This window comes from Heloderma suspectum, chromosome 5 (assembly GCF_057233095.1).
Source record: "Heloderma suspectum isolate Gila_16-S chromosome 5, 16-S_ref, whole genome shotgun sequence".
Taxonomy (NCBI): domain Eukaryota; kingdom Metazoa; phylum Chordata; class Lepidosauria; order Squamata; family Helodermatidae; genus Heloderma; species Heloderma suspectum.
Window position 1 is genome coordinate 122,235,410 of NC_139462.1, and position 17,271 is coordinate 122,252,680.

At 42.8% G+C, this 17,271-nt stretch overlaps 1 protein-coding gene across 5 annotated transcripts in view; it reads right to left on the reverse strand.

Moving 5' to 3' along the window:
• Window positions 1–221: 221 nt before the first annotated feature.
• HTT (huntingtin) overlaps window positions 222–17,271 on the reverse strand; it is a 381,175-nt gene continuing 364,125 nt past the window's right edge. For 3 of the 5 annotated variants that reach the window (XM_084859889.1, XM_084859888.1, XM_084859886.1), the window contains 2 exons: window positions 6,659–6,819; window positions 222–2,356 (listed from right to left, as the gene is read on the reverse strand). In XM_084859889.1, coding sequence (XP_084716015.1) covers window positions 2,143–2,356; window positions 6,659–6,819 — 375 coding nt within the window. In that variant the 3' untranslated portion in view covers window positions 222–2,142. Of the gene's footprint in view, window positions 2,357–6,658; window positions 6,820–7,256; window positions 7,343–17,271 lie in introns of those variants that run through there. The other 2 variants (XM_084859890.1, XM_084859891.1) reach the window with 2 other exon arrangements.

Consider the following 17,271-nt stretch of genomic DNA (forward strand, 5'->3'; position numbering starts at 1 on the left):
AATTAATCTCTTGCTCCCAGATCCATCACAACGTATTAGTTCAGTCAAAGCTTTAAACATTATGCTGCCATTTAGAAATGTGTAGCTATTTCTTCTAGAAAAGTAAATAAAATGTACTCTCTTGAACCAACTTTGCTGGAAAGCTGGGCAACAAAAAGTAAAATAAAAAGTGCATTTTTTTCTATTCCTTGTTAGCTTTGCAATAATGAAAAAGTTACCATATGGAGGAATTACTTTTTAATCAAATTATGCTCTGATGCAATAATGGCTGTTCTAAGCACAGGAAATAGTTTAAATTTATCGGTTTAATAAATACAATATAGACATATGTATACATCAAGTGCAGTCACATGTATAATTTTACATATATTATATACACAAATGCGAAGTCCACATTCCTTCTGATAAAACTATAGTTTTCTTGGCAAGAAATGTTAAGAGATGAAGAAAAATACAGTAACATTACTGAAAACCAAAATGTTGAACTCCCCCCCACCCTATATTTCCATATGTGAAGTCAATAGTCTCTCCCAACAATATACTATTCATCTGGAATTTTAACATGTATTAGAATTTGCGTTGAGTGTGTGTATAGACAAAGTGTTGGAACATAGAATAGAGGGCAGAATCCAACACTGCCCATCCACTAGCAGAGCTGGCCGCCAATTCTGGTCCACGCATGGGCAGCGCCGCCACGTCCTGTCTGCAAGCGGCCTGTGCTGCTTGTGGAACGACAGTTTAACGCTTCCAGAGGCAAGCCTGCAAATGAGCAGGAACACTCATTTCTGGGAGGGGGCAGGTTGGCGGAGCTCCCTCATGCACTTCCACTCACTTCGGCTTGCCTCTGGAAGTGCTGAATTGCCATCCCACAAGCGGCAGGGGCACTTGCGGACCGAAGGGGCAGGGTTGGCTGCACATGCAAGGGCAGCATTGGATTCTTCCCAATGTCTGCCTGTTTATCAAATACTTGAGTAAACGCCATAGTAATCATAATCAGATCTGGTTCTTAATCTACATGCAGAGTACAGTGTTTTCTCAATACAGATTAACTGCATGATTTTAATTAGAAGACATACTAGGAAAAAGTTTGATGAATCATTTCCCACAAGGAAACCTTTTGCTTTCCTAAAAACATTGTGCACTTAAGAAAGCTTATTGGAGTAACTAGTCCCCCCCCATTCACTTATCCAAAGTAAATTCAAAGCAACCCCCCCAAAATTAATTCTCTCTTATACACCAATTTAAACTAATCCTTATATTCAAGTTTCTCAAATAGCAACATACAAAAGATGAAATATAGGGCTTAAAATGTAGCTTGTATATCAAAGAGATTTTAAAAATATACATGAGAAAGAACATACAATAGAAAACTGAAGGTAGTACTACTGGTGTCAAGACATTAAACTAGAGTGGCCATTATTGATTTCAAACTGCAAGTGTATTTTCTGTGCCACACCATTCTATATCTTTACATGATATAGAAATATTTATAGAAGTTAATATTTTTGTTTACCAATATATTATTTCAATGTTTAAATGTTGAGGTAAAAAACGAAGTATGTTCTACTCCCCCAGCCCCATACACCACAATGTTAGAGAGCAGCCAGAGACAGAAATATTACATGCTGGGTGTGTTTAAAGTCTCTTTCTTACAAGAGGCAGTAGAAAAAAGCCTCTGATCAGTATTATGCCACAACTGAATACATACAAGTACATGAAACTAAAGCATTTTGGTTTTTAAATGGCTGCAGCTTGCATTGTGGGACTGAATATTTCAGGTTCAATATTAGCAACAACAAATGACTGAAGTTTATATGAGCAATTTGCTTTGCATTCAGTACTTCTCTGTATCTTACACAGTAACTAATGCTCAAGTTTCTCCCAAACTTTATAGCAAATGTAACCAGACATTCTTTTAGCATGCCCTCTGCTAATAACCATGTTCCAACTACATATTTAGTGTACTTTGTGTTGGTTAGTTCAGCTTTATACAAAGGAAGGTGGAAAAATAGAAACCTATAACCCAAAACATAGGATGGGACCTGAACATCTGCAAACTTTCCAGTGTTCTTATATGCCAGATTCGATCAATTCATTGCGTTTCAGTATTCCATTTCTTCATATGATCACTTTGCCACTTCCTCAGCATGCTGTGATCTTGTGAATGTTTTGCAAACAAGTTAGCAGGTGATGATATGGATTTCCTGGTGATGCTACCACTTCAAATACAGACTGAAAGGCTCTGCGATCTAGTTCTTCATCTATTTGATGTCTGTAAAAGTCTATAGCCACCAAGCAGAAGAGGTTAATGTCTACTTGTTCCGATTTTCCCATTCTGCTGATAATATGTGGAAGACTTCCAAAAAGGTCAAGGATATAACAAAAACACATTATATGAAATACTATGAACTTTAATTGTACCACTCCCTAGTGGGACTAGGATTCAAAAATTAAATTTTATTCTACACATAAACATAAACAAATCTAACATAGTGACTTTCAGAAAATCTACTGCTTGTCTGTATTTCTGAACTGCTCCAGAAAACATTTTCCTTATAAAAACCTATATGGCAACTGAACATTTTTCTAGGATCAATTCTGAAGATACCCTTCATCAGTATTTTACATTAAAATTTAGAACTGATGAAATAGAATCAAACCTTGGTAAAAGATGGTGTAAACATTGTTCACTATGTTGATAAAACATAGCTATTGGCTACCAACAAGTGAAATATTCCGAAATTTCTTGTTATGAGAATACTGAAATACCATCCTTCTATTAATGAATTTTATCCTGGAGGTATGGATAAAAATATACTGAATGGTTAATACCTCCTTATCTCAACACAATGGCTGCCTTCAGACATCATAGTAAGCCAAAATTGTTTTGAATACTGGCTTGCAGGTCCGGTTTATAAATTGTAAAACTTTTTTTAATAACAGATTTTAAAATGTGAAACATTTCAGCATAAAATGCCAGTTTCAGTCACTTCAAACACTCTCTTTCTCTCTCCACCCTGCCACACACTCATTCATAGGGGCTGTGGCTTAGCAGTACGGTACATGCTTTGCATAAAGAAGGTCTCAGGTTCAATCCCTGCCATCTCCAGGAAGGGCTGGAAAAACCCCTACCTGAAACCCTGGAGAGCCATTGCTGCCAGTCAGTGTCAACAGTACTGGGCTAGATAGACCAATAGTCCGATTCAATGTAAGGCTATGTTCCTAGCCTTCATCCCATTCTCTCTCTCTCTCTCACCCTTGGAGGGAAGTGATTTAAATGAAAGAAATAGCACACACTGCATGTTCTCTCCATCACAACTGCACTTGCTCCAGCCCATCAAATAGCTGTTTGCTGGGCTGTGCTGAGTGTGATTTTTATGGAGAGAATGGAACGCAGGGATAATCTTTCTAGCCATTAAAATGGCATCCTAGACTCCCATGAAGGCCAAACTGAAGGCCTCCAAGGACCACATGTGGCACTGGGTCACAGGGTGCCCACATGTGTGTGTGTTTGTGTGTGTGGGGGGGAGAATGTTCACTTTAATATCCTTCTGAGGTCAGATATGACCACAATTGTGTAGGAGGACTAAATGCTTAGCGCTTAATACCACAAATTTAAACTTTCTTCTATTTTCTTAGAAGAATATACCACTGATTTCAGTGGGTTGTATCTAATAGTGTCCTTCTGTTCATGAAAAAGTCCTTAGAGGAGAGCTCCACTAATGGAAGAAGAGGGGAGACAATAGTTTTGCCAATTTAACCTTTCCCTATGCCACCTTCTCCCCTAGTCTGAAAAGTCCCCCATCCCTATGGAGCAGATTTTCGGGGGGTACAAGGGGGAGGGGGAATTGGAAAAAGTAGTCTCCACTTCTTCTCTGTTAGTAAAGACCTCTGATGAGTCAACACCTTCTGAGAACAGAAGAGCACAATTGGATTTAACCCAATAGAACTTATTTCCAAGTACAGCATGGTAAAACTCTGCACTAATACTAGAGGCGAAAAGATAAAAAGTGAAATATCTTACCTATGAATATGTTCTCAGTAGTATTGGGGGTGGAGCAGTCTCAGGGCCAGCCCTATAATTAGGCAGAGTGAAGCAGCATCGCAGGCAGCATATGCTGTGCAGACAAAGCTGTGTGTGTGTGCCACCCCTAAGCTAACCTGTTGTACTTAGAATGATGCTATACCATTTCCAATGCTGAAATAAAGTTCAGCTGCCAGTCCAGTTGGCTTCTGTACAATGAGGGGGAGGGTGCCATCTTGTCCTTTGCCTCAGGCAGCAAGGTGGCTTGGGCCAGTCCTGGATAGTCTTCACTATAGGGATTTAGAAGACCAGTGCATTCCTAGTGTGGACTTCCTGCATACTCAATAACTACTTAGATATTAAGGTAGTCATGCTTAACAAAGTCTCCTTGGCAAAATACCTCAACAGATTATGAAGTGGTATATTAGAGAAAACTTTCACTAGAGTGGAACAGATCATATCAATATCTGTAGTAGTTCTAGAATATGCATACTGTTTATTTCATTTTTTTAAAAAGAAAATTTGATGGGTGAAGTGGGGTGTCTGTTTTTATTTCTTATTTCATGAGAGCACAGCTGTTTTCCTGCAAACATAGAAAATAAAAAAAAAAACAGAGGGCAAAAGTTTGTTTTAAAAAGCAAAGGTGTTTCATAAATGTATTTTTTAATTTTTAAAATGACATTTTCTGAATTGCAGTGCAACTGTGCTCCTGGAGATACAAACGGATATTTTTTAAAAAGGGGGTAGCAGGTGAGGGCTTTTGGTCATATGATGATGGCTTCATTGGTCTTGTTGCCCTTTCTCTGTGCATTTAAGTTAGGGACCTGGACCTTTGTATGTGTGGGTGGCGTTATATGTTTTGGCCCCTAGCTATACATCTGTCTTTGGCATTTCTTTGTCTGGCTGTATTCGTTTCCTGTGCAAAAGTGACATATAAATTAAAATCTACCCTAATCTAAATTAATGTAAAATTAGTAAAATTAAAATGTTATTTTTTTTATTACTATGGTTTGGTGTGATGAAGACATTCAACAGCAAAGGGGTGGGCAGAAAGTAGAACTTCAGATGTTTTGGATTTCAGCTTCCAGACGCCCCTGCCAGCATGGCCAATGGTCAGGAATGCTGGGAGTTGAAGCCAAAAGATCTGGAGATTTACCTTCTCCCCACCCCTGCAATAGTGCATGAATGGGGAAACTTCAGCCCCCAAACAGGCCTCCCCACCCTGTTAGAAAAGGGACAAGGGTGGGCTAGCAGCTCAGGGATTGGGAAAGGTGAGGCAAGAGCAAAGCCTGCTCCCAACTGAACTACTAGTTTGAAGACCACTCTGCAACTTAGGGGCTGAGTTGGGAGCCAGATTGGGCCCTTGCCACTTCTCAGGTGACTGGCACAGATGAGCTGGAGAGCAGAGTGAGAGATCTTTATCCACATCATGGTGTGCTAAGGAAGGTCCAGAGCACCCTCATGGGAATGCAAATACAAACCTCTCTGCTCCTCAGCTGACCAATTTGGATCAGTTCAGGAGCAGGGCTAGGAAGGATGTATGCGTGAATGGGCTGTGTGAGAATGGGATGGGTGTGTGAGAATGGGGTCTGTGGGAGAGAGAGAAAGAATGTGTGCAAAAATGGCAAAAATGTATACAAGTAGCTTAATGACTAGGGAGGGAGAAAAGTGTCCAAGGCTATGGAGGAAGGACATGCTTTAGCATCCTTCTCCCAAAGGCCACCTCCACAGAGGAGGGAAAATTCTGGGTATGTGCGAAAAAGCAACTTTTGGGGATTACTCCATGCTCTTTTGCATAACATGCCTTTCAAGTGATTTGGGCTTATCTTTACTTTGGTGCTTCTTTTTATGACCTTTCTTTCTGAAGTGAGCGAATCCATAGGTATCTCATCTCCCATCCTACCTAGTGCTGAGGAAACAGAACCCCTGAACTTCTTTTTCCAATTAATTGCCAGACAGATGGTAAAAACTCTGCCTCAGCATATTCTCTTGACATTTCTGGGTCTGGAAGGGAGCTTTGGGTGGGGTAGGGGCAACTCACTGTGACCACTGGGCCATCTGAACATTTTCTCAACTTTGCTGATTGGATTCCATTAGCACATGCTCAGATGTGCCCACAATGGCAGCCAGAGGCAATTTTGTACTACTGGGCTCTATTATCCAAGCAACGTGGTGGTTTGTCACTGTGGCTGAGTGGCTCTTATTTTCTTTTCTGGCCATGAGAAGGAGTGAGGAACAGTGCTACAAAGTAATCTTGAACGCCAGAGTCTTGTAAGCTGTGGAAACTTCCCTCATTTGGGGAAGAAGGCAAAGAGAAGAGCTCAACCTCCCAACCCAGTCCCTACCTAAGATGAGGCCCATGGAGGGTAGAGAGAAATTAAAAATTAGGAATGAAATATAAATCACTGAGCTAGAGACGGGCTCTGTACAGACCCTGCCAACTGCTAACCAGGAAGTCTTGACTGGGAACTTGGGGAAACCCTTGGTGTTTTTGCAAGCTGCCCTCCCTGCTACCAAGAGGAGGCACTTTTCCAGAAGTGAAGACTTCCCCATCCCAGCACCACCGGAAAATAGAAGGAAGACTGTAGACTTTAACCTGAGAATCTGTAGAGCAATCTATACTGCAGAGGATACATTGCTGAAATCCACCGGCTGGTGGAAGCACTGACAAAGAAACAAGACAGACTCCACATTGCCATGGCGACAGGTGTTCTTTGTGTGAAGTTGGAGAGTGACAGCATCACCCAGTCACGGACCATGGATGACTGGCCAGAGGTATGCAAAGTTTGAAATACCTGCAAGTGTTAAAAGAGATGGAGTTAAAATAGATCATTCACACACTATAGAAAATTCACTGAAACCTTTTCTGCATGTTAAACTCAACAAACATACAGCTTACCCAGGTTATATATAAATGGCGTGGCTGCTTCTCTATTTATTTCAATTATTTATTTAAGTATTTTATATTCTTGCTCTTCAATCCAACAAGGTTTCTCAGAGCAGCTCACAAAGATTAAAAATCCATAAATAATGAAATCAACAACATAAAAAACAACAATACTAGCTAGAGGCACAAAAGAGTGAATACCAGCATAAAACAGACTTCAAATAAACAAATCTGAAAGGCTTGTGGAAATAAAAAGCCTTCACCAGTGCCCCCCAAAAGGCGAAACTCCTTCACTGGGATGCCACAGCTGAAGAGGCACCTATCTTCGGTCACCACCCACCTCACCTCCAACAGGAGAGAGAACAGCCTCAGGAGCTGACACGGGCAGGTTCAGGTGTGAGAAGGGGTCCTGCAGAGTGCCTCGCATAGAGCTGGAATTCAATAAATATGAAATAATAGAACTAAGTCCACCCAATTATTTTACTTATTATTAAGGGAGATTTTCCCAGAGATCTCTCCAGTCACACTAATGCAGCTTTCCCCAACCTGGTGCTCTCTGGATTTGTTGGGCTTCAACTCCCATTATCCTCCAGTCAGCTATGCTAGCTGGGGGATTATGGGAGTTGTAATCCAACACATCCCGAGGGTGCCAGGTTGGGGAAGACTACACTAATAGGTGAATATGCACATAACTCAAGACATGCAAGGTTGGTCTAATGAGGAGAGATCCTGCTTGTTTCCAGTATTTCTTTTTATTCCCTTCAGGTGACAATAAACTCCAAAAAAGGGAAGGCAGAGCGACTGCAGAAGAACTCCACTTTGCAGTAAAAATACTGCAAGAGGCATTGTCCAGTTTTATTTATGATAGACAAGCAACTTGATTAAAAGGCAGCTTTTAGAAGCCTTGTCTGCCAAAGCTGGTAACAGGCACTCCATCCCACAGAGGTCCCTTGGGCCTCCAATGACAGTGATGGATGTAAGACCATCACCAGCCCATATACATGTTCCTTTGTGGGGGGTGCAACCTCATTCAGAACATGTAATCTCCCTAATTTCCAGACCCAGGAATCACTCATTCACTTTATCTCCATCAGCTTCAGCTTAATGGCCCTCATCCAACTAACCACTAGATGAGGGCCATTATGAGACCCCTTGGCTCTTGAGCACCTTGCCCCAAAAGGGAGTATTTAGGGACAGGGCAATTGTTGTTATAAATCTCTGGGTGCAGGGAGGGCTTTTTCAGGAGTAGTTGCACTACCATCTGTTTAGAGCAGCATGCCGCACTCCTTCACACAGTGATGCATTTACCACTCCCCAGGACCCACCCAGTCAACCTCCTTCAGCTAGCTCAAATAAGTTGTGATGGACAAGTGTCGAGAAGGCATGTAGTTGGTCAAACTGCTGCAAGTGTCCTGTCCACATTCTCAGGCCACAACAGCTGGAACTGATCCAAAACAGCTATACAAGACTGTGCATTGGACACTTCACTAGGACCTGTTATAATAGCAGCTTTAAGATCATTATGAAGACGGGTCTTTTTATCTTTGAAGTGCCTTACAAAATTGTCACAGTTGGCATCCAAGGGTTCCAACATACAATTCACTGGAGTAGATGTTAATAACCCGCCGAACCACCTAGATTAGCTCTGCTGGACGCAATGGAGGTAACAAAGTAAAAACAAAGTCTCTGTTGCCCAAGCTACCACAGTGTAGATGTAATTATGCAGTCTTATGTGTGCTTGGATGGCCTCACAGTGAGTCTTGCCCCACTTGTATCCTAGCTGTCATCCAGCCTGTTTCATTGCTCGGAAGTCTCTTGAAAATCAGGGAGCCACCTGTGTTCCACAGTGTCAGAGAGGGCACTCAGGGACAGTCATGTTGATGGTCTGACACATCTCACTATTCCATAATGAGACAAGGGTCCATAGGGTCCAGGCCAAATCAAGAGTGTACCCTGTCCAATGTGTCAGGCCAATGACTAATTCAGAAAGTGCCATGGTTGTCATGGAGACCATGAAATACCAAGCTGGCCCTGTCAAAGCAGCATTGACATGGATATTGAAGTTACCCAGAATAATAGTCTTTGGGTTCTCCATCACCATGTCCAAAAACAACTGAGCCAGTTTGAAGCAAGGTGGTAGTACACCAACAGCAGCCCCAATCTGTCTCTTTAGATCAACGTAAGGTACAGGTCTTTATAGCCCACCCCAAGGGGGAAAGCTTTCCTGGTGAGTAAGATGGCATTTGTATGGTCTACACTGACTCCCTGCCCCCAGCCTGTGTTGGTGCTGTACTGAGTACTCAGGCAGGCAGAACTGAGTCAGATCAACCCCATCCAGCTCTCAGTAATTCATGCCAGGTTGGGTCATCATAACAGTTAGAAGGGGCCATTTAGGCCATTGAGACCAACCTCCTGCTCAGTGCAGGAATCCAGCTCAGATCATCCCTGACAGATGGCTGTCCGGTCTTTGCTTGAATACCTTCAGTGACGGAGAGCCCACTACCTCCCAGGCAGTTGGTTCCCTTGTCTGACTGCTCTGACCTAGGAAGGTTTGCCTGATGTTCAACCAAAATCTGCCTTCGTATAACTTAAGTCCATTATTTTGTGTCTTACAGTCTTGGATGACAGAGAACAGGCTGAGGCCTTCTTTGTGTGCCAACCTTTTAGGTACTTGAAAAGCATCCCTCTCATCCCCCCCTTCCCTTATCAAGGTTAAACATACCCAGATCCTTCCACCTTTCTTTGTAGCACTTAGTTTCTAGTTTGCTGATCATCTTTGTTGCCCTTCTTAGAACTTGTTCCAGTTTATCTGAATCCTACTTAAAGTGTGGTGTCCAGAGCAGAACACGGTATTCAAGGTGAAATCTGACCAGCACAGAGTAGAGTGGAATTATTACTTTCTGAGATTTAGAAGCCATACTTCTATTGATCCAACCTAAAATTGAATTTGCCATTTTTGCAGCCACATCACACTGGTGACTCATATTCAACTCGTTATTGACTACAACTCCAAGATCCTTTTCACATGTACTATTGCCAAGCCAAGTATCCCCCATCTTATACCTGTGCATTTTATTTCTCCTTCCTAAAAGAAGAACTTTGCACTTGTCTCTGTTAAATTTCATTCTGTTATTTTCTACCCAGTTTTCTAACCTATCAAGATCATTTAAAATTTTGTTTCTGCCTTCTAAGGTATTAGCTATCCTACCCATTTTGTGTCATCTGCAAATCTGAGAAGCATCCCCCCTTAGGGCTGGACAAAGCACCCCACATGCAGTTTGCCAAACTGCTGTCACTTACCCACCCCTGTTTGGCTCCCTGGGCGAGCTGCTTGGTGGTTCATGGGCACTTGGTGAGCAGGCGCGGGCACCTGACTCCTCAACAAGCCACCATTTTGTATAGAAATGGTGGCTCATTGTTTTCTGTAAAAGACGTCTTATGTAAATGGTGGCCGCAAACAGGCCATGTATGCAAGATTTGACGGTTTGATAAGGAATCACTGACAAGAACTCTTTGAGCATAGTTCTCCAGCCAGCCGTGGATCCACCTAGTTGTAGTGCCATCCAGCCCACACTTAACTAGCTAGCTAATCAGAATATCATGGGGCACTTTGACAAAGCATTTCTGCCATCTAGTAAGGAAGTTAACCAATCAATGAAATAGGATTAGTCTGCAGGATTTGTTCTCGACAACTCCATGCTGTCTTCCAGTGATCACTACATTAGTGTCAAGGTGCCTACAGATCAAGTGCTTTTATAATCTGCTCTAGAATCTTCCCAGGTATTGATGTCAGACTGACGGGTCTGTAATTACTCAAATCTTCCTTTTTGCCCTTTTTGAAAGGGATGACATTTGCCCTCCTCCAGTGCTCCAGTACTTCACTCCTTCTCTAGGATTTCTCAAAGATAATAGATAGAGGTTCTCCATGGGTCCATCCACCAGCTTCTTCAACATCCCACAATGCAATTCATCTGGTCCTTGGGACTTGAACTCATTTATGGTACTTATATATTCTCTGGCCATCTCTCTGTCAGCATCAATCTGCACTTCTACCCCTTCAGCCTGTTTGTCACTAATGCCAAATGGGAAACAGAACCTCTTATGGAAGAAGATTGAGCCAAAACGGTTATGCCATTTCTTTGTCACCTGTCAGCATTTTGCCATCTTTGCTGAGCAGCTGGTCTACCATTCCTTTTGTCCTCCTCTTTTTGTCCTCCTCCTTTTACTTTGAACATATCTGAAGAAGTCCTTTTTGTTGTTCTTAGTATCTGTCGCCAATCTCAGCTCATTCTGAGCTTTAGTCTTTCTGACACCACCTCTGCAATCCTAGGCTATCTACTGCTTCACTTCCTTAGTGACCTGTTCCTCCTTCCACCCACTATATGTGTCCTTTTTGATTTTCAGATTATTGCTCAGATTTTTGTGTAGCCACACTGGCTTCTTCTGTAATCTCCCAATATTTTCCTGACTGGGATTGTTTCAGATTGAGCCTTTAGTATCTCCTTTTTTAGGAATTCCCATCTCTCTTGATGAGATCCCGCCCATTCTTTCTTGTTATAATTTTCTGCCATGGAATCCTGCTTATCATTACTCTTAGTTTATTAAAATCAGCTTTCCTGACATCCAAACTACACATTTGACTACACTCAGCTTTAGTTTTCCTTAAAATCAAGAACTTGAGCATTACATGGTCACTTTCTCCTAAAGCTCCTGCTACTTTCCACTCATCAGCTACCTCTTCCCTATTGGTCAGAATAAAGTTGTAGGTTACTGATTCCCTTGTTCCTTCCTCCATCCTCTGAAGGAGAAAGTTGTCAGCAAGGCAAGTCATGCTTGGCAGAGTTTGTTCCTCAACAGACATTAGAGTAATTAAAGTCCCTCATTACTACTACTTCAAGCTTTCCTGACATATCTGCCATTTGCTTTTGGAAAGCAACATCCACATCTCCTTGGTTGGGTGGTTGGTAGTAGACTCCAACCACAGTATTGTTTTTATTCCTTCCTCCATTTATTTTAACCCAAGTGTTTTCAAAAGGGCCACCATGTTCATTCTCTTGAATTTCTATGCAGGTGTGTACATTTCTAACATACAGTACAACTCCTTCCCCTTTCTATGGCTTCTGTTCTTTTTGAACAAGTTGTATCCTTCACTCGCTATATTCCCACGAAGTTTCATCCCACAAAGTTTCAGTTATACCTGTTAAATCATATTTACCTTCTTGAGTCAAAAATTCAAGCTCGTCCTATTTCCCATACTCAGAGCACTAGTATAAATAAAGGTGTCAAAAGCCATGAACTTTATGCTCCAATGACCTCCCTGCGTTTTTATTAAGAGATTGAATAGGCCTCACTACAACTGCCCCCCAGTTCCTGAAAAAGTGCATGAGCCCTTATCTACAGTCTTTACCTCTGGGCTTTCATTTCCATCACCCAGAGAATTCAGTTTAAAGACCTCCTGTTCAAACTTGCCATTCTTTCGGCAACACATTCTTCCCAGTCTTTGTGAAGTGCAGTCCCTCTCCCACCAGCAGCCCTTCATTCAAAAAGCACAAATCATGGTTCCAGAAACAAATCTCTCCCAGCGATACCATCTTCGTAGCCAGTAGAATTCTTTTTTCCCTTTCTAATCCTTTTCTGTGGACCAGAAGGATGGATGAGAACACCACGAGCCCCAAAGGTTTTGAGCTTTCTTCCTAGGACTTCATAGTCTGACACAATGCAGTCATAGCTATACCTGGCAGTATCATTCATTCCCACATGGATGAGCAGGAGGAGATAACTACTGGTGGATTTATGAGTGTTGCCAGGAGTCACATCTCAAATCTGTGCTCTTGAGAGGCTAGATAGTCCTTGAGGCAATGGGTGGCACACATCCCCTTCTATTTCTCACAGGAGGGAGTCACCAACCACAACCACTCTTCTCTTCTTGATACAGGGAGCAACTCCTACCCCTCTGTTCTGTAAGGCTCCAGCTTCTTGCTTCCCCTGAAGGCTCAGAGCCACTCTTTTTCACAAGAGCCTCAAAGCATTTTCTTAGTTCCAGTAGTGCAGAGTACCTTCTGAATCTCTTCCTCCTGAGTGTCACTGTTGCCCATGCAGGTTGCTCTTTTCGTTCATCCTGCTCCTCTTTCTGAGTGGCCCTGAACAGTTATCCTTCCAGCGTCGCCTGTGTTCTGTCCAAAAACTCTTCATCTTCTGTTATACCTTGGAGTGTGGCCACTCACTGTTCCAGATCTCTTACCTTTTCTTCTAGTAATGCTAGTAATGCACCTGCTGCAAATGTACACCATGTTATCTTCAGGCAGGAACACAAATATACCACATACCTTGCAGTTCACCACTACTGAACTGCTTCCCCCCGCCCCCCTCCTTATGGGTCCTCCATACTAGTACAGTGGCCTTTCCCCTTTTTTATTCCCTTAGCAGATCAGTTGATGGGCCTTTCTAAGCACACACTGTCTACTTCACATATAGGAAAATTTTGTTAGGGACCTCCTCCTTGGCCTCCTTCACTGAATTCCATTGCTGAATTCTTGTTAGCTCTCCCTGTTTGCTCACTCACTGAGCTTACTCCCTGGGAACTGACTGGCTTATATCCCTTCTGGACCTACTGATACAGCCTCTTCTGGCTCAGCAGGAAGCACTCCTCTAATCACACACAATGAGCAATTAAGCAGCTATTTCAGGACATATCCCTCATCCACAATTAAATTGCAGATGAGCCTGGCTTTATTACAGAGTGACCTGGTGTTAAACAGCAGCACCACCAGGCCAGAATGCCCAGTAATGAAGCGACCAGGTACCTGAGCACTAGAGCTCAGGTACCTGAGCACTAGACTCAAATGGGTGATGGCCTGTACTCATCCATGTCCCCTTTGAATCTGATGAACCACCTCCCTCTTAGTATCGTATCTCCTTTTCACCATGATCATTGATCAGAGTTAAATGGGGATACCCCTTCCTGCCACATCCCCAAGTCCCTGGTAGCCTTCAGGAGGCAGGCCTTGGGCAGTGCCCATGGAGGGAGCCAAATCCTCCATATGCTGGATGGGGAAACTCCATGGGCCAGAGTTCCCCATCCTTGGAATAAAGGATAGGGAAGGAGGAGGAAAAAAGCAAGCTTAGGTAACAATTCTTATAATTGTTGAATGCCAATGGGTGGCTAATAAACCTAATAAATAAAATAAAATAAAAGCCTCCAGACGTCTTTGTAGTCATACAAGGAAGACACTCCCTTGGTAAATAGCTTTTATTTTGCAAATCACCACCAGATCAACAGCTCTTCAGGTTATTATTTTTATTTATTTCATTTTTATACCACTCAATAGCTGAAGCTCTCTGGGCGGTTCACAAAAATTATAGACTTAATCCACATCCAACAACACAGTATTAAGTTCTCTAGTCAGCTTTGCACAGTACTCATTGCACAGACTTCAAGTTCCCTTTGTTGAATGCACTATGCTAGGGCGTTGTGAAGAAACTGGCACCTGCCAGCAGTAGGAAACCTGTGTGGCTGTTCCAAACCCGCCCTCAGGGAGGGTCTTCCCCTAGGGACCTCTATTGAGTGGCCATCTTTTTAGACCACCTCACTTCCTGAAGTTGCTCCTCCCTCCTTACCCAATGCCTGATCCTTGGGTTCGTCACTCCCAACTCCTCTACCATGAGATCTGGCGTTTCCATGGTGGATGGAGAGGCTTCTGCCTGGCTTTGATCCAACTGATTAGCCAGCATCTGGAAAGACTCCTCTCTACTCTATCTCCTGTGGCCTTGGGAGCTCTCCCACCCCCTTGCCCTCTTCCTACTCTGACTCTGACCTTCTGTGGGCGCTTCTGCAGAGATGTGGGGCCCAATCCTCCTTACTCCTTACTGACCAGCTGTAAGATGGGGTGGGGTCAATTTGACACCCCCTCACAGCAATCTTTTTGTAAAATGTATCTGTTAAATCTCACCTATTTGTTCAGGAAAAATTATCTAAAATGGTACTGCAAGTAAAAGGTGCAATGATGTGTCTTGGTTTCAGACATCCATGGCTTCTGATGACTGATGGCATGTCAGTTTGATTTAAGTGGAAAACAGAAACCATCTTCTGGAGAAAGCTGTCAACCTGATTGTGCACAGGGACAGATGGAATGGTTAAGTGGGCTACTTTCCTACCAAAATGGTAAACTGAGCTTACAGAAACCAGAAACAAATTATGAAAGGAGGATACTAGTGGCCTAGTGAAGACCTTGAGCTATAAGCAATGAAGTTCCTAATTTGAATGTATGGAAAGTGCTTTTGAGTACTTATTAAGAATTAACTTGGGAAATCAGCTGAGGACTGTGCTGAGCTCCCCCCCAAATAGAAGATACTTGACTTATGGGATATGCTTGATGAGGCTCAGAAATCTCTGAGACAAAGAGGAAAAGAAGACAGTAAGCCAAACAACCAAATATGGATAGGGAGAGCGGGCTGTGTGCATTCTATGCTTTAATTTTAATTTTATTTTTTGGTAAATTTTGATTTTGGTAGTCAAAGAAATGGGTAATTTAGGGCTCTGAAGCCTCGCCTCCTGGACACTGGAAGCTTTGTTCAAATGTTTCTCTAGCTTTTGAGATAACCAGGCATTTCCCACATGCTTTCTAGCTTACTCTGGAAGCCTAGAATTTGATTGATTTTTTTAAACATGGAAGCTCTGATTCTCAAGATGCTGGTGACTCTTGCACCTAGTATAAAATCCAACACATCTGGTATGACTGCATTAAAAAGTATCCTTGGTATTTGAAGTTTAGTGTCCCAAGACAGCCTTCCCTAACCTAGTGCCCTCCAGATGTTTTGGACCTCAAGTCCCATCAGCCCCAGCCAGCATGGCCAATGGTCAGGAATGCTGTGAGTTGTAGTCCAAGACATCTGGAGGGTACCAACTTGTGGAAGGCTTCAAGCGTTGCACGGAAGCGTTGCAGGTCGCCTAAGAAGTTAATTTCTTCCAACCTGAACAATGATCATGATCTGATAGTTACTTTCCAAATCTTAAGGAGGGCAGTAAAATTAGGCTTAGTTTCTTGGAGAAAGGTTCCCAGAACCTTTGTTCTGGGAAGAGGATGTCATGACAAAGGAGGAGAGAATAGATTCTATCAACGTATGAAACAAGTGAGTGGAACAGTACTTTGTGAGCCCTACCAAGGCAAGGAGGATTCAGGATCTTCCACCCAAGGAAGAAGGAATTCATCTGTGGTTGAAACTGAAGTAAGCTGTCACTTCACTACAGAATGAGGGTACTTGGAATGAGGACTGGAAGAAAAGCGGAGACTGGTATAACTGGCTGGATGACTGGTGATGAACTGAATGTGATGATACCCCTGTGATCCTTGTTCACAAACATGCAACATCGCTGTGATACTGTTTGCATTCAAATGGCCATGTTTGGAGGATTGCAGCAATTATTTAAATTGGATGCCTCAGTTATTGTGGATTGACAGTGAGCTACAATCACCAGTCTTCCCCTAAATCGTAAAGGAGCCAAAATGCACTCTGCTACTTGCAAGCAACCTGAGGACTGGGTCTCAGAACCCATCTGCATTGCTGATCTGAGGAGTGGTCCAAAGTAACCTCTCAAGATGTCTTATGGAATAATTTCTAGTGCACTGGTGTTGTTACAGCTCGCCTATACTTGAAATCAGGGCTGAACTGGAATGGGCACACTGGGAAGTGGGTGAGTAGCTCAACTGCTATGGCTAAGTGGCTGAACTGTGTGGCTGCAGATTGCCTTGTAAGAGCTTTCTGAGATGTCCACAGGCTAAAAAGGTTCAAGATCTTGTAAAAGAATTGAAATTTCCTGGACTTTAATGTGCTTCAGCAGTTCCTGCAGATGCTGCTGCCTCCTCCTTGCTTCTCTAAGAGCTAGCTGTCATGCCCTCCATGGACTAAAACAAGCATCATATTCCTCTTAGGCAAGGCTGATAGAGGGAGAAGTCCAGTGAGGACATCATAGCAAGACTGAAGGCTCTATAAAATGTCAGGGGCTGCCTGGGTCAGTACAGCTGATCCAAGTCATGAATGGGCTGGTAAGCTGGCCGTGTCCACCCATGGTTGGTGCAGACCAAGGTTAAAGGATCAGGAATGGGCCATGAGATGGCATGCTTCATCACCCCCCAAACAATGGATCTGCACTATGTCTGCATCAATGTTAACCACTGGTTTCAAATGCTGGGTTAGGAGCACACCAGGGCTAGGATTATGTCAGTGAAGACAACACTAATCCAAGATTAAGGGTGGGTAAGAGAAACTCAGACATGAGTATGGAGACAATGAGAGAAGGAAGCATATAATCCTGTTATCCATCCTACTGGTTAACCCTACTGACTTATTAAAAATAATATAA